At 38.7% G+C, this 23375-nt stretch overlaps 2 protein-coding genes across 2 annotated transcripts; one reads left to right on the forward strand and one right to left on the reverse strand.

Moving 5' to 3' along the window:
• Positions 1-2670: 2670 nt before the first annotated feature.
• Positions 2671-16231, forward strand: si:ch211-217a12.1 (alanine aminotransferase 2-like). Its single transcript, XM_059327257.1, has 12 exons — positions 2671-2776; positions 2853-3032; positions 7528-7617; positions 8216-8324; positions 8516-8649; positions 10659-10902; positions 11018-11097; positions 11616-11752; positions 13171-13345; positions 14595-14750; positions 14845-14957; positions 15679-16231. Exons 2-12 carry the CDS (start codon positions 2886-2888, stop codon positions 15767-15769), a joined length of 1476 nt encoding a protein of 491 aa, XP_059183240.1. The 5' UTR covers positions 2671-2776; positions 2853-2885; the 3' UTR covers positions 15770-16231.
• Positions 16232-17121: 890 nt separating this feature from the next.
• On the reverse strand, positions 17122-22828 carry pdia4 (protein disulfide isomerase family A, member 4). Its single transcript, XM_059326893.1, has 10 exons — positions 22548-22828; positions 21898-22072; positions 21577-21782; positions 21336-21474; positions 20891-21096; positions 20612-20770; positions 20261-20412; positions 19100-19256; positions 17964-18197; positions 17122-17807 (listed from the first exon to the last, which is right to left on the reverse strand). Exons 1-10 carry the CDS (start codon positions 22621-22623, stop codon positions 17392-17394), a joined length of 1920 nt encoding a protein of 639 aa, XP_059182876.1. The 5' UTR covers positions 22624-22828; the 3' UTR covers positions 17122-17391.
• Between the last annotated feature and the right edge of the window lie 547 nt (positions 22829-23375).

Here is a 23375-nt window from a genome sequence, read left to right on the forward strand (position 1 = left end):
TCACAAAAAGCCAGTTTAGGGTTAAATTATTCCATTTCCTGAACAGTTTTGTTTGCCTGAAGTTGAGCATGTCTCCCTCTTGTGGTAAGGTTGAGCTGCATATTTTACACACTTGTCCCCCAGTGCCTTTTCTCTTCCTCTTACATCATGCAGTCACTCTCACTTTCGGTACATCTCCAATATCACAGTCTGTTCTGATGCAGCTCCCAGGGCAGCACATGATACAAATAGTAAACACTCCAGTACACGCAGGCTATAAAAGTATTACATGATGATAAAACTCTTTGGACCCTTTTCAGGATATTATATCATTACAAACTTGTTATAATGGTTTTGCTTTAAAATGCACTTAACAGAATTAAGTCTCTATCCTTCTTCACAAACTTGAACACTTTGCAGAACCGGTTGTATGTGGCCTTGGTAGCAGCTGTGCGTTGGCTGTGTTAAAAATGGAACCTGCTTATGTTGAGACACGTTTAGACTGTGAGCCAAGGCTACTGAGCCTCAGAGAGAGCTGTTATAAAGTATTATCTGTGATGCGATGGCGTTGACCTGTCTTTTAAAGTAAGATAATGGAATAATGGGAGAGACTCTTTTCGTGCAAGGCCGTCATAATACGCACAGCATGACACACGACAGTCACTGGGGCGTCACATGCTTTTATGTGACCCGTTTTAGTTTGGGATATCAAATGTCTTTCCCAAGCCCTTTCCATGACATTCAGGAGGAGGATCTCTGTCTCACAGTCTGTTTTTCTCACACAAGGAAAGCTAATTCTCTGGCTCTTTTCCTCTTCCTCAAACAAATGACATGCAAAAGAATATTTTTGCATGACAATGTTTATCTTGTTTGAAATCCTACCTTCTTGTCCCTCTGCGTTCTTAACTCGTGACTCTTTTCTGATGCTATATTCCTGCTTCTGTCCCTTATGTTCATGTCAAAACTTTTTCTCAGTCTTCTTTCAAAGTCTGTTTGGGTGTGAGCTACAGTTGAAGCTATTTTTTGTCAACCTAATGTAGCAAAATGCAGGAAACTTGCATTAATCTAAGGGTTTTTCTCAAAAATCCCCTTGTTCCTAATGCAGGCCACATGATAGATTAAAGGATCCCTGACAAAATACGCTGCACCAGGATTCATTGCGACATCGAGGCAACACACCCAACCAGTGTTGTTAAATATACACAACACAATAGCAGCCCCAGAGCTTATATTTAAAGCTCCTCAGTGTTCATGTTTGCACATATTAGCCACTGTTTGATATGTTAACTTTGTAGGTTGTTACCATGTTGTATTGGTACTTTTACTTAAGCAACTGAGAGACTTCTCAATACTTCAGTCACACGCACTTTATAGCTGTATGGCCTTTTTTTAGTTTTGTTATTATTTTGTAGTTGTTACATTATGGGTCACTTTGTTTTGGTGTTTTTATAATAATTAAAAAAACAACTCTGTAGTTGTTTTGAATCTCTTTGCAGCCATTTGAGTCCTTCTGTGGTTGTTTTGTGTCTCTTTGTGGTTGTTTTTCCCCTTGTCTTTTGTCGTTGTGAATCTATTTTTGTCTCTTTGCACTTGTGTTGTCACTTTGTTATTGTTTTGGTCATTAGAGTAGATTTTTTTTGTCTGTGGTTGTTTCCCCCATTTTTGTAGTCATTTGAGTCTTTTGTAGTTGCTTTGCACCCCTCTGTAGTCTTTGTGTGTTATCTTTGTAGTTTTAAGTTTCTTTGTGGTCTCTTCTTGTTTGATATTGTCACACTGTTAAAATAATCGCCTAAGTCATTTTTTGTCAATTTTTTTTTCTTCACCTATGGTAAAATCCTTTAAGATAATGGCCTATGTCAAGTGTGTGACTCAAGCGGATTTATTATGCCTAAGTCAAAATAAAATGGGACTTTTTGATTTTTTGAACATGCCTTTGTGACTTAAGCAAGATATGGTAACACTTTATTTTGAAGGTGTCTACATAAGAGTGACATGAGCGTGTCATAAACATGACATGTGATGTGTCATGAAAATTAATGACACTTTGAAGTAACATTAATGCTCATGATACTTGTCATGTCATGTTTCTTGTGTAGGCTTGTGTGACTCTTATGTAGGCACCTTCAAAATAAAGTTTTACCATATCTTGCTTAAGTCACAAAGGCATGTTCAAAAAATTGCCTAAGTCATTTATTTCTCTTAAATTACATAATTTACACACAGTGTTATTACTATGCCAATAGCCATCCTTTGTTACATCTTTTTTTGAGTGAAATGATCAATAAATGTCATATGTTACACTTTTGGTGAAGTTTTTTGTGTTTACTGCAAAACTTGAAAAAATGAGTTAGGCGATTATTTTAACAGGGTGTCGATATGCGTCTCTGTGAGTGACAGTTTAGGTGCAGAAACTGCAAAACTCCTGGATATCAGTTAATAATGAATAACCCTGATAGAATATGTTTTGCACCCTTGGAGTGGTAGCTGGATCTGTTTGGCATTCCTGGAGTAGGCTTGTCTCCCTAAAAGTGGCCTCTTAACGCGTTTTAAATTAAACTTGATTGGGCCCTTGGGATGGCGTTTTTCCGACGGCACATGAAGGCGTCATTTGGCACGCTGACGCCTGAAGGCGAAGAGATACAGCCAACCATGAGCAGGGGCTCGTGAAGGCGTGTCGGGCGGGTGGGAATATGAACACCGAGAGGCTCAAAGTGACAGTTGGAGCTCAGAGGAGCTGAAGGAAAGTAAACACACGAGCCAAACTCACTCCTGCTTCACTGCTCCGGCTGAACAACTGGTAACCACTGATAGTTGTTATCTGCTGCTTACACTTTGCCACTCTTGATATTTCTAAATCTTCTTTTATGTTTCAGATATCCAGACGGAGAGCGCGAGACACAGCAAACATGTCCCAACAGGCGGTGAACGGGGTCTCGTGCAGGGGCAAGGTCCTGACTCTGGACAACATGAACCCCAATGTGAAGCGGGTCGAGTACGCGGTCCGTGGTCCCATAGTGCAGCGGGCTCTGCAGATCGAGAGGGAGCTCAAAGAGGTAACCGGGGCTGCAACACGCGCGCGCGTCTGTGCACGCGGACCGGAGTGAAGTCTGCTAATGCACGAGGAAAAACAGAGTTAAAGAGTTAATATTAGTGATGATTTAGTTAATATATGAAAAGCCGTTTTGCAGTATCTAAAGGTTTGTACAGAAGTGATGTGGCACATGACATTTCAGGGTTATTTAGTTATTGTAAACGCTAACCGGTGCTGGAAGGGTGCAGGAAACACTCGAAAGCACTTTAATATGGTGTTTTCAACGTTTGAGAAGTGCTTGGATTTTGAATCAAGTGCTTGAAACTGCATACATTTAGATTCTACAGGAAGTCAAGTCTTCATGCAAACAGCTTACACAGTTTGAAAGTTTGTTGTGTTTCACTTGTCACCCTTCTGTTTCACAAAACTTTTGGTTGTTTAAAGCACAATGACTTATTCAATGTGATGAAGGACTGAAATAGTCAGTATAGTGTACACACTGGATATAAATGTATAATTTACCACAGCTGTAAGGAGCTGGAAAAGCTTGAAAAGTGTAGGAAGCCTGGAATGAGTGAAATCAAATAGTGTGTGTGCATGTTGGACAGTGGATGAATAGATGATCTTCAGCCAAAAGCCAGATACTAGTCATTTTTGCATTTGCCCTATTGTCTTTCTTTTTGGATTTTTTTTATTTGATAACTGCAACAGCTCCAAAAATATTAAAAATGCCTCTCTGTGTGTTTTGGCACACACCGGCTACTGTGGACAGTGAGCGAAAAAAAGTGATTTCCCTGCTCTGCTTCCTTTAAGAGTAGGGAATAAAAAAAGAGAGGAAAGAGAAGTAGGTAGTTGTGATGAATAAGATGTTTGCCTTGGACAAATTATGCTGACTCTCTGGTCTGCTTTTATTTGTCCCTGCATGACAGCAGTGTTAGGCTTGTAATGTTGTACACAGTGCTCTTCAACTCATATTACATTATGCTGCTGTGGTAATATTGATCCACCATGCTTTCCTAAGGAAGGGCAAGCATGTTGAACAGGAAAGCTTTAAAAGGCTGTAATGCAACCCTCTGCAGTTATGTCCTCCTCACAAGACACGTAATGATCAGGACGGGGCAGTTCTAACCAGTGCAAGTGCATTTAACTCTGCTCTAGCCTGAGGTGGCCTGAGAGGATGTGCATATCAGGGTTATTATGTAAGATGAGAGGGTACATTCTCTATCCTCTTTTGTCTCCCTGGGTTTGCTCACCTCCCTCCTCCCCACTGGGGAGCGAGTTCATTGGACGGAGCTGCAGCTGTGAGGCCCAGCAGCGTCACAGGCCTTTCTCTGCAAGGAGTTCCAATACAAGCAGCCCTACTTCTGCTGAAAGTGCTCGGGTTCTTGGTAATCCACTTGTTTTTCCTCCACTCAAAGAAGGCAAACCAAAAACTGCCTTAATGCATAGCAGCAGTGGTTATTTATCAGTTTGACTGGAAAAACAAGAACTATTTGCTGTAGGGCCATAAGACGTTGACTCATGAATTATATTGTTTACAATAATTATATTATTGTTTGTTTGAGATAGGTCAAATACAAAGTCCTGAAATACTTCATATATTTGCAAAGATGTTTTTTCTGTCAATACAAGTTGCTGTGAATAGTGTGGTAAGGATGTGCTGAAAAGCAAACAACAAGTTCCTCTTTCCCTTTTACTTTCACCTGTTCTAAACAATCTGAAATGTGAAATCCAGGAGTTTTCTGAGGGGTCAGGAGACTTTGCATCACTGCAGTTTCCCAGTGATCTGTGGCTGTGCTTCCTGTCAGATCTGTGACTGGAACACTTTTACTGATGGCTCAGCAGATTTTATGCAAGTGTGTGTGCGTTTGTGCATGCATGCGCTGGTGTAGTGATGACCCTTATAAATCCTTACCCAGACATCTGGCATGACATTGCCTGCACTGCAGTAAGCCCTTTTCAGGCTTTGATCTGAGCTGCTGGTAAGTCTGCATTGTGAGTGACAATAGAGTGGTGACACTAGAGCAAAAGATCAGAAAAAGTTGAGAAAAAGAAGGTTTTTATTTAGTGTTAGACTTGTTAAATCATGGGAAAAAAACTAATTTCAACCTGTTTTTAGTAGTTTTAATAATACATTCCTCTATTCCTCGTGTATGTAGTCCTGTGAGTCAATTCGCAGGGCAGACAACTCACTTATCATCTGGCATGTTAAAATATAATTGAGTTAAATGTATCACATGAGCATAGCAGCAGTGGTTATTTATCAGTTTGCATCAGATCTTGAATTAGTATAATTCCAATTATGATAGCGTGACTGAAGACTGATAGAGGGATGACAGTTTCAGATTACATCATAAAACAGAGTGAAACATGAATTCAGGTCAGGGTCTATTCAGACTTTGTGACCCTGAGGGTTTCCTGGCCTGGCTCACTGGTCCGGCCTGCGCAATCAGTGCCTGGTGCTGAGTGAGCAGGAGAACGCAGCGCTGAGCAGGAGAACCGACAGGCTCCTCTTTCCCGGAGAACAGCAGCCTCTTTGTTACACAAGAACAAGGCAGGGATGAGGGCTAAAAAGGAAACTTGCAGCTGCCAGTTACTTAGATTTTAAACAGGCTCATTTCTGACTTAACATGAACCCAAAGAACCTTGTGGGCTTGCTCTTGCCATCATGTAAAGTCATAGAAAGGATAATATTGACTCAGTCCAAAGGAAAGTTCTTCCTGTGCCCTTGGAGATGGTTTGCCTGTTGTTTTATCCTATAAAACATGCTGAATCATGTCAGTGATCATGTGAACAGCATAACTTTTAAAATCAAATTGTATTGTAGTTTTTTGCTGTCCAGACCTCTCCAGACGGACATAGAGGACACAATTAGAGACAACTGTAGTTAGTTAGAGACAACTATAGTTTCTCACTATATAGATCACTTGTATACAGAATTAGAGATACTACAAGTATGAGCCTTAATCTAGGTTTCTGTTTTAGGCAGAGCAGTTTTGTTTTGCAGCTTGCTGTTGGGTTAACTGGATGAAATGAGGCAGCAGTTTTATTACCACCATGGCCTGTTTGCACTTATACCGAGGCAGCAAAAACTGTGGTTGCATCACATTTACTTGCTGGCCAACAACAGAAGACAAAACGAGTTCAGAACAAGGGGATGGGCTGATGTCAGATATTGAGCTGATTCAAATAGCTGGAACAGGTCTGATATGAGATATGATACAGAAAACTATCACAGCATTATTGAAATCTGAAACGTGGGATCTGCATTTGCATTCATCACAATCCCTGTAACATGAAACATCACAGCACTACTAGTGTAATCTGTCTGCTTCTATGCTATCAGAAGCAGCTGGCTGGAGGTAGAGCTGTGTTGTAACATACTTCTTTTGAGCAGACTTTTATGAAAATAGGACTGTACTTTTCAGTTTGGTTTCAGTATTGTTTGACACCATATTTCACATCAGCATGCAATAAAATGTTATGAGTTTTAGTTTTGTGATACAATTTTTAATGCACAAACCGTAAAGCCCCAGAACTCATGATTATCACAAGATATATCTCTTTGAGGCTCATCGCTCCGCCCTGGTATGAGCAGAAAACATTTATTGTCACATTACCTCAACTGATAAACAATAACAGATGCAGCATGTTATTAGCAGTAAACAGACGTACTGGCGCTTTCCAGGTCCATTTAGGTCAAAGAGATAAAGATGAAGGACTTTCTGATTCAATGAAGGTGAATAGCGAGTTGATGAGGGGAAAAATGGTTGAAGTTTGACACGCGATTGGCTCAAGCCAGCAATTCTTGAGTAAATCCATAACCACAAACAGAAGGGGTTTGTGTCTCTGTGAGCCCCAGCAGCTGCGTCATCCCTGTCCAGGCCAGCGCGTCCTACTCCACAAGCCAAACCAGACTCTGTGCCAGGGTCTCTGCACAACAAAAAGGGTGCTACTGAGAGAAGATGCATGTGTGAGATGAATAGAAGTGTTTCTGGATTAAGGCCATCAGGTGGTGCACACAGATGTGACGCAGTTATGAATCATCTGTTTCCACAGGAGGCCTGTGAGAGACAATTAAAAGCTTGATAAATGCAAAATGTTCCTCATTGTTATAACTTTTCAGATTGAAAATACAGGGGTTGGAAGAATGTTTTAGTCATGTAGCCAGTACCAATAAATCACATTTTTATTCTGAGGTTTGTAATGTAAAACGGCTGTGCATAAAATGCTTGCATGCAGAATTTTCCAAGGCCACAACTGCATAGTCATGTCAAGATTTTCTAACATGTTATAATTAAAGTTGTTTATTATATGAAAAAGACAAAAGAAGGAACAGAATGTTCTTCCCACATGTTCACACACATCCTGTTTGTTGAGGAGCTGTTGCTACATGTAAGAGATCATTAAAAGACAACAGATTCTCTCTTCTTTTCCTCACTGTCTCAGCATTTTCAACACTTGTTCCTTTATTTCTGCTGAGATTTACCTGCCCTACTCTGTCTTTATCTTTCCAGGGAGTCAAGAAACCTTTCACAGAAGTCATTAAGGCGAATATAGGGGACGCTCACGCCATGGGTCAGAAACCAATCACATTTCTCAGACAGGTAAGACAAGTTTTTACATTTTGCCCCAAGGTATTTTAGTGGTTTGTCAAATAATTAGGTCGCTTCCATAGGTCCATGTGAAACTAGGTGTGCTACATTCATAAATGCTAAATACCAGAAAGATTGCTACCTCTGTCAAGCACCTCTTTTTTCGGTGTGGTTTGTCTGACTTTTTGCCTATCTGTCTGTTAGAAGGATTACATAAAAACTACCAGCCTGTTTTTCATTAAACCTGGCTAAAAGCTGCAGCATGTTCCAAGGATAACCCAGAAATGTTGATTAATGTTGGAGCGAATACAAGTCACAGCACAGAAACACAAACTAAGCTGCACTTTTGTTAAAGATTTTCAGGCATGTGTGCTGCATTCATGTGCTGTTAGAATAATCTGAAAAATGAGTTTCCCAACCATATTCTGTGGCTTACCACATCCATTTCCTGGAAACAGCTATTAATGTGTTGTTTAAATGCTTTCACAAGTAAAATAAAAATAAGACAACCCCTTTCCCTTCTCTGGTCCATTCGGGGATCGTGTGAATGCACTGTCTTGGCGGAGGTTTCTGTGTGCTTTTCTAATCTTTTTTCTTCTTCTTCTCTCAGGTTTTGGCTCTGTGTGCTTACCCTGATCTCCTGGAAGACAACAAGTTTCCAGAAGATGCCAAGCAAAGAGCGAAGCGTATTCTCCAGGCCTGTGGAGGCCACAGTATAGGTCAGACAACTCCCCCTCACTCCACCAACCACATTTACGCCCCTTCCTCCCAGCACACACGTCACTAGCATCCACCTCCGTTTGTCTACTCATTAATTATTTATCTGGACAGCCCGTAATCTATTTAAACAGAACATTAACTGATAAATGTAGTGTTTTTTGAATCAAAGTTCATTTTTCATGTGTTCAAGGGGCCTACAGTGCAAGCCAGGGCATTGAGTGTGTCCGTCAGGATGTGGCGCGCTACATCGAGAAGAGAGATGGTGGAATCCCCTCCAACCCCGACACCATCTACCTCTCCACTGGAGCCAGTGATGCCATTGTGGTATGAGTTACACTCTTTATTGTTTCTTCTCCAGAAAGGTGCTGGCATACTGAAGGCCAGGCCACCAGTTGATATGTTGTTTTAATCCAGCACAGGTGGTGTACTTTTGGTTTAATTGGCCTATGAACCTGTTCTTTATTTCTCTTCTGTTAATTATATACTCAGGTGTACTTTGCACATCTGTCACTTTACTCCACCCACAGACCTTTGTCAGTGTCAATACAGCTTTCTCCAGTTATTCAGAATACTGACTGACCTTAAGATACGCTCAACTAGGATTGTAAATGATTGGAAAGTTTCCTGAAAATCTCCAAGGGAAATTGAGCTCAGGAATTTGGGGATTTTTTTTACACAATTTAAATTTTAAAAGCTTACCTCACTAACTTAAAATACTTGGTTTAATGGCATGCTTTGGCTAAATTTTGGCTTTTGGCTTATTATTTTAATTTATTTAAATTGCAACCATGCAGTACATCTAGCAGCAGACTCCTCCATCACATGCCCAGATTATTTCCCAGCATCCCTTTAAATGGGAATTCAATGCATTCTCCCGTCACATGTGCAGCCAGCACAACTGCACTGTCTGAGCCAAAGGACTACGTGCTTTCAGGGGACTTTATATCAGTGGAGTGAATATATTTTATATTTTCATGATATTTCAGTTAACCAGCTGATAGGAGCCTCAAGATAAGTACACAGTGTACCTTGTTAACAAGTTCCGCAAGTTTTCCAGGGGTTTTCTGAATGCCTAATTTGCATATCAATATATTTTTTAAAACAGTTTTTTCTATGAGTACCTTCATACAGAATGTGAATACTATATGGTGAAAAAGTGACTTTTTATTGCCATCGCTCTACAAATGAAGGCATCATGTTATATACTCATGAGGATTATAAAACAACAACGCAGGGGCTCAGTAGGCCGAACCAAGGTGGTAAACTTCTATTCTTTTCAACCTTTACGTCGCATAATAGATCCATTCTTTCTATTCTTACCTTTCAAAATAAAAGCCCTAAACATATTGACTTCAGAAATGTTTACCAATGGGAACTTAAATGCACTCAGAACATTTTATTTTATATCTGGCTGTGTGGATATATGCAAACTTTTTATTGAACAAGTGCTGGCTCAAATTCACATCACTGCCGGTGTGAATAGATTTAATATGAAATATTCACAGGCGAGTGACAACGAGTTGCAACACATCCTTCTTCTCTTGTTTTTATGTTTTCCTCTGATGCTCTGTTTTTCCTCTATGAGTCCCATGTCAATGTTTCTCAGGTTCTTGTCGATGTAATTTAAAGGGTTTTTTTGTCTTGTGTGATGTGTTGTTTTTTAATGAAGCAACAATGCACTGTGCCCAAGCCAAGTTTAACCTTAACCTTAACAATTCAATTAGTTGGAAAAAATCACTATCTATTCTGATAAATCGATCAATTGTGAAATTGTGAAAGTAATTTTTCATTCAAAAAGGGCAAAGAAAATTCTGTTTTCAGCCTCTCAAATATGAGTATTTCCTGCATTTCTGTTTAATCTAATATAAAATTGAATATTTTCCAGTTTGGGATTGGAAAAAAAAATCAAAGAAGACATTTAAAGTCATCATGTTTTTTTCCTGACATTTATAGATCAAACAAAAAATTTGGAAAATATGAGGCAGATTAATTGATAATGAAAATAATTGTTAGTTGCACTACAAGATACCACTGTTGCCTACAGTGTTACACTGTAACATTTTGGCCCTCAGTGTAGGTGTGTTTGTTTATTCTCCTGTTATAAAGTAGATCCGCTGATCCCCAGCAGTCTTGTATTATGTAACTGTCTGGCTACCAAATCACCAGACCTGTTTGGTTACACATCTACCTCCTTGATTAAATACTGAGGATGCTTTTCTTATACTGAATGAACGTCCTGCCAGTCTATACACTTTATGTTCTTTCAAAGCTTGTCCTCTATTTCTCTTTCATACTTTCTCTCTTCCTCTCCTCTCTACACCGTCTGATCCCAGAACATGCTGAAGTTGCTGGTGTGTGGTGAGGGCCGTGACCGTACAGGAGTGATGATCTCCATCCCCCAGTACCCTCTGTACTCGGCCGCCCTGGCAGACCTGGGCGCCGTGCAGATCAGTTACTACCTGGACGAGGACAAGTGTTGGAGTCTGGATGTGGCAGAGCTCAAGAGAGCTGTCACTGCAGCCAGGCAGCACTGCAATCCCCGCGTCCTCTGCATCATCAACCCCGGAAACCCCACTGGTATATACACTGATGGCAGTTTCTGTTTTAAAATTAACACTTGCTGGAATGATGTACTTTTGTTGGTGTGTATGTGCATTGTGCACCCCCAAACTCTGGCTGTCCTGTGTGATAGGTCAGGTCCAGAGCAGACAGTGCATTGAAGATGTGATCCGATTTGCTAAAGAGGAGCATCTCTTCCTCATGGCTGATGAAGTAATGTCATTTCCTCAATTTAGAAGTTTTTACTCCCAGTTTCTTCTATCCTACAGAGCAGAAATGCGGCCAGAATTATAATAAGCTTCAAAGTTTCAACCCCCACACACAGCAGCACATCAATTAATTCGGCTAATTATCTGTCCCTCTGATGCATTTACACTAAACAGTGTTTGATAAAACATTAAAAACACTTCTCAGTATAATGCTGTCAACTACAGCACCACCACTCACTACAGCCATTATCATGTAGGTTGAAAAAATAATGAAACATGTATGTTTCTAACATCTTTGATGACTGAACACATTTCAAATTGACAGCTGATTTCCAAAATAATGAATAATGTTAATTTATGACTCATTTTATTTATTGCTTGTACAGAAGTTCGATATAATTTGTTATGAACACATTCAAATTATCTTTTTTTTAGTCAAGTCTTGAATGTAAGCTGCACATTTCAGTTATTTATTTTTTATTGATAATAATGTGTTTTTATTAAGTTGTTTTTCCGTTTCAGGTCTACCAGGATAATGTGTATGCAGAGGGCTGTAAGTTTCACTCTTTTAAGAAGGTGTTGTTTGAGATGGGACCAGAGTACTCCAGTACAGTGGAGATGGCCTCCTTCCACTCCACCTCCAAATGCTACATGGGAGAGTGAGTAGCTAGACACACACACACACACACACACACACACACACACAAATGCAGCCCAGACCACTTCTGAATGTAGTGTAAGATATTGGATCTCAAATCCATCAATGCATCTTGCATCACACCTGTACTTGGAGCTGTACTGTGTAAATGGGGCCTTAACTTAAGTTTGAAACATACAAAAACTTCAATTGTAAATTCATAAAGGGATAGTTAAGATCTTAAGTGGGCTTATATGATGTATTACCTACAGGTACAGGTGCATCTCAATACATTAGAATATGATGAAGTCCTTTCCATTAGTTCAAGTCAAATAGCCCCAACCAAGTATTGAGTCATATAGATGGACATACTCTTCAGAGGCATTCTTTTTAAAATTGGTCTTTTGTAAAATTCAAAATTTTTTGAGACACTGAATTTTAGGTCTTCATTAATTGTAAGCCATAATAATTATAATTAGAAGAAATTACATAAATTAAGACATGAAATGTTTCATTCTGTGTGTAATGGATCTATCAATGTGTTATTTTCACTTTTTTAATTAATTACTGACATAAATAAACTTTTCTATGATATTCTTATTTATTGAGATGCACCTGTAGATGGCAGTAGGCCGCCCTCAGTTTGCAGAACTTTTCAGAGAGTAATTACAGAAACACTGTCCTCCTCCTAGCTGCTGCTGCATCGCTAGGGTCTCTCTTTTTCCTGCCCATCAGGTTAATGGGTAAAACAGGTAGACAGACATACACTATGTAACTTTGGTGCCTTCAAGAGATAGTTTGGATACATAGATCTGGCAGCAAGTGAAAAAGAAATCACAAGGAACACGCTAAATTCATACCCACGATTGATGAATAGAATTTTATATGACATTTATTTTATGGAAAGCTTGTTGTTCTACCTCAAAATCGAGATATAATATTTTGGGGGGATTTTGCTGACTTTAGCTGTCTTAACTGAATAAATGAATGAGAATGTAATGTGATTTTTTTTGTGAAAATCAGAAATCAAACATACTGCAAATGTTTTTGTTTTAAATGAACTTGCATTACCACTATTGCTATTTAAAACATTTCTTTTTTAAAAACACATAGAAACTAACTGCTCAAGGCAGCGTTAGACAAACAACTCCTGTGTTCTGTGAGATAGAATTAGTGTATTAGTTAATGGATTCTGGTGGTTTTGGAGAGAGTTCAGTTCCCTGTTAGAAAGGGCTGTCTACCAGCAATGTAAAGTGTTTCAAATATTTAAAAACAGCATACACTTGAGCTGATTTTTTAGGTTGGGCTTTTTCAGGTGGCTAAAATACATTTTGCTGCTTACTTCTACAAACTGAGCTCTTGTTGCTGACTTGTTCATCACCTGTACTAAGAGTATACTCTGCGCTTCACTTACTCCTTTCTTCTGTTTGCTTTTGTCAGGTGTGGATTCCGCGGTGGCTACATGGAGCTGGTTAACATGGACCCTGAAGTTAAAGCCCAGCTTACCAAACTGATGTCGGTGCGTCTGTGCCCCCCCGTACCCGGACAGGCTCTCCTGGACCTGGTGGTCAACCCCCCGCAGCCTGATGAGCCCTCCTACAACACGTTTATGAAGGTTTGAAAAACACACCAGCTAGCAAACATCCTGGTTATCCTCTGAGTGTATGCAAACACAGGTTGTACTTATGTAAACACTCATAAATACCACATCATATAATCTGAGTATAATATATAATCTGAATATTGAGTGTGCTGAAGTGGCTCAAGTTTAACTAAATAATGAATAATCATCTTTTGAATTCTGTAATGTTCAGAAAAGAGCTTTGTAAAGAGGATATATATATTATATACATATATATATATATATATATATATACATATATATCCTCTTTACAAAGCTCTTTTATATATATATATATATATTTATATATATATTATATATATATATATTTATTTTATTATTATTATGATGATTATTATGATTATAGATGATGGCAAGCAGCTCAGGAAATTACATATTTATGAATTGAAAACCTGAGAATATATATTGGATATATAGAGACAAACTACACTGTCTTTTTTATGTTTTTGGACATAATAGTATGGCGTTATAATTATAAAATTACATTTTTTGAAATTTTTTTGACAGGGTCATTTTTGAACACCCCATATTATGGTGTTTTCTGACATTTCTGGCCATATTATACTCTATAGTATGACTTTTTTAGGGGTCATTTATGGACATCCCATAATATGTTTTTTTTTCCCGCTATTTGGGCAAGCTATACTACTACATATATCAACATAGTATAACTGACCCATTTTATGCATTTTAAAGTTTGACCATTTTTGACAAAAATCTACATGCTATAGTATGATTTTTTTTGAGGGAGTCATTTTTGGACATCCCATAATATGGTGGGTTTTTTGCTATTTTTGGACAAACTATACTACCAAATGTATCAACAGACTATAATTGACCCAATTTCAGAATTTTTAGGCATTTTAAATTTTGACCTTTTTTGACAAAAATCGACATGCTACAGCATGACTTTTTCAGTTTTTGGACATCTCATAGTACAGTGTTTTCTGTCATTTCTGACACACTGTGATATGACATGTTTTTATTTTATTTTTGGACATACTATACTCTCACCATAATCAATCCACTTCAATGCATCTCTGTTTTTTTTGGGGCAGTTTTGGACAAATTACACTTTAACTGTTTTTCTACTTACCATTGTATGACTTTGTTATGACATATTTTTATAGTATCCTTATTGACAGTATGTTGAATATAAAAAAATACACACTATATAAATACATATACATGATTAACATATAAACTCCTTTTTCCCCTTTAGGAGCGGACAGCAGTGTTAGCAGATTTAGCAGAGAAGGCCAGGCTAACAGAGCAGATGTTCAACGCAGTACCTGGTATCACCTGTAACCCTGTGCAAGGGGCCATGTATACCTTTCCCCGCATCACTCTACCGCAGAAGGCCATTGACAAGGCTAAGGTCAGCTCTGCACACAGGCCATATCTCACTAATGGGCCTCACCCCAATTTACTTGTGTGTGTTGACGTGTTCAAATGTATGTGTACATCTGCAGGAAGAAGGCAAGGTCCCGGACATGTACTACTGTATGAGGCTGTTAGAGGAGGAAGGTATCTGCCTGGTGCCGGGAAGCGGCTTTGGTCAGAGAGAGGGAACCTTCCACTTCAGGTTTGTATGGCTAAATCATGTCTGTTCAGCTTCATGGGGGAAAGGAGAAAACTTATTTTAAACATAGTGGCCCTCATTTATCAAAGGAGCGTACGACAGAAAGTGGGCCCACGATCATTCTGCAAGGCTCGGCATTTATCAATTTGGGCGTGAGCGGAGAATTTAAGTCAGTGTTAAGTCCACCCGTCTGAGTCTGAGAATCCTCTTTTTGGCCGTATTGCATCCTTCGGTGTCGTAAACTGAGGAGAGCCATCTGTATCGGGTATATATTAGGAAGTGGTATTTAAATTACGCTTGTTTCGAGCAGCCACATTTATCAACTGCCGATCATTCTCACGCTGTGATTGGCGAGATACGATTGTTTGATAAATCCCACGTGAACCCTGTTGTAAAACGAAATATATGTTCAGATCTGCGCTTGTTTGATAAATGAGGGCCACTGTGATTGGTCATTAATCATGTTATGGATTTTTGTTTGCTATAATCAGTATTTAAGGTTTATTCAAAGTGTTTTTTGTTGTTCTTCATTTGAACCCGATTGACTTTGCACTCCTACTTTACACTGTAAAAAAACTGTTTTTACTTTTAGCAGTATACTTCTTACATTAACTGACATAATGAAAGCAGAATGATTATAAAACACATTTGGATCCAGGTAACTCACTACACCTGTGACAGAATTGCCATTAACCCACACACTCCTTCCTGCTGTTGTGTCCAGGATGACCATCTTGCCTCCCGCTGAGAAGCTGAAGGTTGTGCTGCAGAAGATCCGCGACTTCCACGTGCGATTCACACAAGAGTTTTCATAACAATCATCTCAAGAACCAACTCGTTCGGTGCCAGTATCTTCAAGTGCCTTTGTGTGAAGGTTGTACATTGAACGCCTCTTATTTAGACAGTCAAAATCGGATTTCGTGCTCACATGTACAGCATGTTAAGATGTAATGATTTTCAGTAAATGATGCACCTTTCCGAAGTATTTTACCCTGCCAGGTTTGTGAAACTGAAAATGTTTTATGCAGATTGTATGAAAATTCAGATGTCCTTTTCAGATGCTGCTACAGGTGCATCTCTCCTGCCAAGATTTTTACAGCCAAATTAGATGAAAGTATTAATTCAATAACATGTTAAGTGATTACTTGATTAACCCGAGAGGATGCACCAAGTTATGAATTACTGCCACGTCTTTACAGGCCTGACTCAGATTGTAGCTATTTGTATCACTAATATTTAAATCGTTCTCAAATGCCATTAAACACTTGAATATCTGAGTTGTTTTCTGAAGTGTATGCAATGTCAGCCATTACATTTGTAATTTCCAAATATGTTCTACCTTGTATTGATATACAGCAACAGTCACATGTTAATGTTGGGCCACATTGCCGCCATAATTTCTTCTTTTTTTAAAGACTTGAATCTTCAACAGTGCTTACATACATGCTTTTAGAAACAGAAGAAAGCTGAATCTCTTGGAATAAACAGAAACAAAACAAAACAAAAAAAAGATGGATTCAACATGTTGCTGTTTTTGGACAAACTATACTACCACATGTATCAGAGCATTTCTAGCATTTTAAAATGCCACCATTTTTTGATAAAAATTGACATGCTATGTATGACTTTTTTGAGGGGTCATTTTTTCTGTAATTTCTGGCCATATTATGCTCTAATAATTATTAACAGACTATAATTGACCTTTTTAAGCATTATTAGGCATTTTTTAAATGTTGCCATTTTTGACAAATAACATGCTATAGTATTATTTATTTATGTATTTGTAATTTTTGTTTTTTTTCTTCTTTTCTTTTTGGGACAAACTATACTATACTACCACATGTATCAGAATACTTGGGTAATTTCTAGCATTTTTAAATTTTGCCATTTTTGACAAATCAACATGCTATAGTATGATTTTTTTTTGAGGGGGTCATTTTTGGACATTCCATAATATGGTTTGTTACTGTCATTTCTGGCCATATAATGCTCTAATGTGTATGAACAGACCATAATTGACCCATTTTTAGCATTTATAGGCATTTTAAAATTTGACAATTTTTGACAAAAATCGACATGCTATATAGTATGACTTTAGACTCAGCTTTTACATTTGGAATTTCCAAATATGTTCTACCTTGTAATGATAAACAGCAACAGTCACATGTTAATGTTGGGCCACATTGCCGCCATCATTTTTAGTTTTATTTAAAAAGACTTGAATCTTCGACAGTGCTTACATGCTTTTAGAAACAGAAGAAAGCTGAATCTCTTGGAATGAACACAAACTAAAAAAAAGATGATTGAACATTGTAATCATCACAGCAACTCAGTAACACCGTTTAACTCCGCTGCGTTCCCTTCACCTTCCCAGAGGCCTCCAAGACTCTGCCCGAGCACGGTAAGAGTTCTCAGCTGCTCGTCGAGACAGATAGGTTTAAAGTTCGTCTCTCTGCTGTGACAGCTTTGTGGCGTGCTTTTCCAAAAACTTACTGAAGCCCTCTACTGTTCTGTCTCCGCCTTCAAATTTGATGGGGCTCTGCTTGCTGTTGCTTGGGGCTAAGTATATTGTGGGGAAGCCCTCCACTTTGTAGCTATCATTTGGCACATCGTTGGCAGTGGCGTCCATCTTGGCGATCACAATGTTCTTTTCCCCCTTATATTTCTTGCCCAGAGCCAAAAAATCAGGCTCCAGTTTCTTACAGTGGCCACACCAGGGAGCATAAAACTCTATCAGGACATCTTTCTGGGTATCCATGACGATGTCGTCGAAGGTCTTTCCGACCACAACCTTTACTGGTCCCTTATTGCTCTTTGGCACTGGCTGCGACTTGATGATAGGTGTGATTTTTCCTGTGGACATGAGAAAGAAATTCAGAAGAGAGCGATATTACTTCCGGTGTCAACAAGACTTAAGTGCCAATTAGGCCATATCATTTATTTATAAAGTTAATTTGACACTTTTAAAAAAACAGCACAAATAACTGAAAAACTAAATGTAACACTCACCTTTCTTGAAAGCCATAACAAAGTCTCTCAGCACGTCGGCGTCAAACTCTTCTGGCTCCATGGCGAACTTCTTGCCTCCATCTGCCAGAATCCCCACATTGACTTCCTCTCCGCTCTCGCTGAGGCCCAGGCTCTTCAGCTCTTCTGCGTAGTCCTCCTCATCGCCGATGGCAAACATGTACTCTGGAAAGTCTTTGGCCACCTCAAGAACCTTGGACCTCCAAAATTGTGTTGCTAAAAATGAAATACCAGAGAGAGGGTTTGTTTGTTTGTTTAAAAAAAAAGTCGCCTCTGGCAAGATACTTATATCTGAGAACTCCCAGTATAGCAGGTAAAAAAAATCCATAAAAAAATAATAGAATGCCATAAAAATGTAAAGAGTGGGAGGAAAACAAGTAACAGTAGCTTGTAAAAATGTCACAGTATAGTATGCAATAAAAAAAAACATTAAGCATCACTGTGAAGTATGCCAAAAAAGGCAATGAGTATGGAAAAAAAAGCCATAGTATGAAATGCCATTTAAAAAATTTAATCAGAAAAGGTCACAGTATAGTATGCTGTTCAAAAAACAGGAAATGTTATGATATATAGTATGCCATAAAAAAAATAAAAAAGGTTATAGCTTAGGGTGTGTGTGTGTGTGTGTGTGTGTGTATATATATATATATATATATATATATATATATCGTCATTAAATGTCATAAATCTTTTTATAAAAGACCTAGTATAGTATGTAGCCATAGCATGAAATGACAAAAATAAAATCATAGTATAGTATGTCATTCAAAATTGCACATAGACCATAGTTTAGTATGTCATAAAAAGTAATAAAATAGCCATAGTAAGTCATAAAAAGTTACAAAAAAGGTCATAAAATGAATAATGCAGTATGCCATACAAATCATGCATGAGATAAAACCACTAAGGACACCCTGTTAACAGCCGCATTAAGTTTAACATTTTCCCTGCAGATACCAGTCCACAAAAACTATTATGTGGACTGGTATATACAGGAAAAAAGGAAAATGGCATATGAATAAACAATAACTGAGCGAAAGAACCAAACTCATATTAAGTCAAATTCATACTAAAAAATATCTCAAACCTATTGACCAAAAAAAACAAGAGAAACTCACCTTTCCTGTAGTCGAAGCTGAAGTCAACACCATAGTAAACCACCACCAGGGGTCTTTTGGTGTAGCGTTTGGCATCGTTGCTTGGTTTTCTGTGGCCCACCAGAGGAGTCACATGCTTTTTGAAGAACTCCTGCACTTCTGACACCAATGTAGAGTCCTATGTGAGAAATAAAGGAACACGTCTTGTGTTAAAAACTGACTCAAGTGTCCAAATATATCACTAGATAAGTCTGAAATTCAATGTATTTCCAGGTAAAAGCCTTGTTGAAGAGGTTGTCTGTGAACGTCCCATGCAAATCTACCAAATTTAACTGAACATTACCCATTATATTTTGCCAAATACAGAAGTCATTTGATAATACTAGGCATCTCTGTGATTTAGCTTATAAGGGTCCACAAATTACATTTTTGAACCAACCTGCCAATATTGCAGCAGCTTTAAGTGAGGCCACATGATATGGATTTTTTGCATCTGATACCAATAAGCAATAATAACATGCTTCTTATGGCTGATACTAATAAGATAACAGATCATTTCACATTTGCACAACTGAAGGTAAGAAGGGCTAAGACGTAGTGAGGAAAGATGGATTACTTAATATTCCATTGCTCTGACTTAAATGAATCTGACATCACTATATGTATATATATATATATATATATATATATATATTTGTATAAAAATTAACAGTTCTGACTCTTCAGAATGCTTAAAAAATGTTTTAATCAATTCAAAGACTTTGGCTTTTATGGAGTATTTTGCCTAATAATTCAAATCAAACACTTTGTTTTCATACTATCTGATCATGTATAAACGGTTTCATCATAGGAATAATAAATAAAAACTGACAATTTATTGGTACCAATATATATATTGTGCATCTCTAGCAGAGAAGGCCCACCAGAAGCACCCACTGGCTTCCATCTGGCTCAGAATATTTTTTTACACAAAACTTGGTGTTGCAATTCAACTGACTTCCTGTTAAATAGGGACAACAGATGCTGTGACGCATGATTACAGGAATCTCCGTAGTAATATCCTCCATACCTGAGAATCTGGGTAGTTTTATTAACCTAAAAATATAAGATTATTGTCTAGTGGCAGTGCATGGGGATCACAACCAATCACACTGAAAACAATAGAAAACAGACCGAACGTACCTTCAATGCAAGAGTGTGTGACGCTGGCTCGTACTTTGAGTGGAACTTTTCCGGCTGAACAATGACAACCTGGCCGGGCGAAGCTTTGAGCAGTTTGGCCACTTCAGAGCTGAAGGTGTGACGGAAGGTGAAGTCCTCTCTCAGTGCATTACCTGCCAGACAGACAGCAATGAAAATACTAGCCAAATGTACATTTGACTGACACTTAAGAGTCAGTCATGCAGAGATATTAAAGCTTTGACATGATGATAGATTACTCAAGCAAAGTTTTCTTTATCTCACACACAGACACAAAGTGAAAAATAACTTTGGTGCTTGCTTGGAACATTCCTCGACGCTCATGGTACTTACAGGCCTCAATGTAGACCTCGTAGCCTGCATCCTGTTCGCTGGAGAACACACCAACTATAACCGCATCATCACCATCCTTCAGAAGCTCCTGCACCTGTTTTACTGCCTGGACCTGTTTGGAGGGAGGCCCTGCCTGCTCACCCATGTAGTCAACAATGCCTGGAGTTAAAAAGAAAGAGATTGGTCAACTGAGATTGATTAACAGAAATAGAATGCATTAAAAAAAAACAACGCATTAGTGCTGATAGTATAAATGACATTACACAGTAAGTGACCTACCATGCTGCTCTCTGGGTCCGTTGTAGTCGAACATCTTGCCTTTCCTGAAGATCTTGATGGTGGGATAGCCTGTAACTTCAAAACGTGTAGCAATCTCACTCTCAATAGTGGCGTCCACCTTGGCCAGAGGAATGGGAGGAGAGCGCTTGCTCAGCTCCTTGGCTGCCTTCTCGTACTCTGGAGCCAGGCGCTTACAGTGTCCGCACCTGAAGAGTTAAAACGGGTAAATAAAGAGCAATGTTTTATTAATCTTAAAGGCAGCTTTTAGAAATCTAAATATCAGCGTGTCACTTTTTTTTTACATTTATTTTTATTGAGCGCTGATAGTACAGAACATGTACAAAAATACAACATTCACAAAAGAAAACTTGGACCAATGCTCACATAATTTTTTGTTTTTTGTATGAATTATGTGTATGTGATAATTAACCGCCTGCCGACTCACCATGGAGCGTAGAACTCCACCAGGATGATGTCTGCATTATTAACGGTCTCATCGAAGTTGTCCTTGGTCAGCACCAGCGTCGCCTCAGGAGGGGGCTTCCAGTCCGGCTGCGACACCTCCTTCACCCGGTCCACAATAGCTGCGACAAACATTCAACATATTGATGTCAATTCTTTTCAAGAAGAGGTCAGGTTTGGTTTGAAAGCAAGCAATGATGCATCAATCAATAAATTGCCCCAACCTTTCTCTGTCCTTTCTCCATCGTAGTCCACAGCTTCCCCATTTTTCAGGATCTTGATGGTGGGATAGCCCGACACTTCGAACCTGCCCGCTAACTCACTGGCTATTGTTGCATCCACTTTGGCCACAGGTATAGGAGGGTCATTCTCCTTTAGAGTCTGAGCGATTTTTTCATACTCTGGGGCAAACTGTTTGCAGTGGCCACACCTAAAAGGATAAACAAAGATTGCAGAAATATTGAAAAGTTAGGGATATGGAAAGTAAGAGACATGCTGTAAAAACGTAATGAATAGGGAATGGACTGGTGGAATAATAGACGCACCATGGGGCATAAAACTCAACCAGAACCGTGTCTTTGCCATCAATGAAAGTTTCATAGTTGTTGTCATTGAGAATCAGTACTCCGTTCTCCTCTTTCACCTCTGTGTCATCTTCATCATCCTCCTCCTCATCATCACTGTCCTCTTCATCTGTATCCTCCTTCTCCTCTGCAACATCTGACAGCAATCAGAAAAAGGACAAGGACTTATTTCAAGTTCAGGCAGGGGTGTTTTTCATCAAAATTGCAGCTTTCTTATTTTATTTTGCACCTTATAGAATAAAGAAACAAGACTAAGTATGGACATAGCATGTAATAGCAGCAAACTGCATATCTGTTTTTTTTTTTACTGAGGGCTATACCTGTACTGCAAACTAACAAAGTAAGGTTATGATCAACTAAAAATGTAATATGCTTTGCGTTTATGTTAACTAACCAGGTAGCTGCATACGTGCATGTGTTGTTTCTGTTGACATTAGCTTAGCTAACATGCTAACAGAACTAGCAGAGTATCTACAGAAACTTAACGCAGCTAGCTACTTTGCATAACAAAAACCAGCAGGAAACACACACCAGCTGAGACAGTGCCCGACTTTAATAACCTATTCTGCTGCAATAAACATATTAGGTTGTAAAAAATGGCTCAAACTTACCATCTTCACACCTGCTGAGAGTTGCAAAATGTGCAACGCCGAGCAACACAATCAGCAGCAGAGCAACCTTCTTCATTGTCCACAGATAATGCGGCCCGGTATTAACGACGTGCTTCTCTAAAGTAGCCGGCTAATTAACTTAGCTAATAACGCTGATGAATGTCATCAAAACACTGTCGGCTGCATGGACCCGCTGTCCGGATCAATACTGATGTGTGGCTGTAACGCCTTTGGCTCGTGGTTTCATACAAACTAATCACTCCTGAAATCACACACACCGCCTCTTCCGTCTGCAACTTGTCTGACTTGCCACGCTGTGATTGGTCCTCATCATCGGCTGTCCTCCAATCACATCCCGCCACTCAACTATACGTTGGATGATGCTATTGGATACTTTTATTTATTGTTTCCCGGTCAGACAGGCAAGATTTGATTTAAAACTTTATTAAACGATACATGACACGCTTTTTTAAGTCACATGATGCACAAACAGTGAGCTCAACTAATTCACATACAAACTGTGGAAGGACATCGCCTCGTTTGTTAACATAAATATTTTCACTGGTTTTATTTTGCATTATAAAGATGTCATATTTGGCTGTTTTGATCACAAAAAGGAGGATGGTGATGCATATTTTCTTATCAATTTAATTTTAACTTTTGCCAAATACCACATACACAAATGTAAGTTTTCAAGTAAAAAAACAAATTTCTTTTTGTTGAAGTCAGTTTTATGGTGTATATATATATATATATATATATATATAAAGGTATATCTCAACTCTCTCCTGTCTATAAAACAAAAAAGCTGTGAAGATTGCCAACATA

The sequence above is a fragment of the Centropristis striata genome, chromosome 23 (genome assembly GCF_030273125.1).
Source record: "Centropristis striata isolate RG_2023a ecotype Rhode Island chromosome 23, C.striata_1.0, whole genome shotgun sequence".
In the NCBI taxonomy this organism is placed as follows: Eukaryota; Metazoa; Chordata; class Actinopteri; order Perciformes; family Serranidae; genus Centropristis; species Centropristis striata.

Coding starts and splice junctions, on each gene's coding strand:
- si:ch211-217a12.1 (XM_059327257.1), top strand. CDS start 2,886: ATGTCCCAACAGGCGGTGAACGGGGTCTCGTGCAGGGGCAAGGTCCTG. Junction 8,650..10,658: donor GAGCCAGTGATGCCATTGTG/GTATGAGTTACA, acceptor GTCTGATCCCAG/AACATGCTGAAGTTGCTGGT. Junction 11,753..13,170: donor TCCAAATGCTACATGGGAGA/GTGAGTAGCTAG, acceptor TGCTTTTGTCAG/GTGTGGATTCCGCGGTGGCT.
- pdia4 (XM_059326893.1), bottom strand. CDS start 22,623: ATGAAGAAGGTTGCTCTGCTGCTGATTGTGTTGCTCGGCGTTGCACAT. Junction 20,413..20,611: donor CGAGGTCTACATTGAGGCCT/GTAAGTACCATG, acceptor TCTGTCTGGCAG/GTAATGCACTGAGAGAGGAC. Junction 17,808..17,963: donor TGTTATGGCTTTCAAGAAAG/GTGAGTGTTACA, acceptor TCATGTCCACAG/GAAAAATCACACCTATCATC.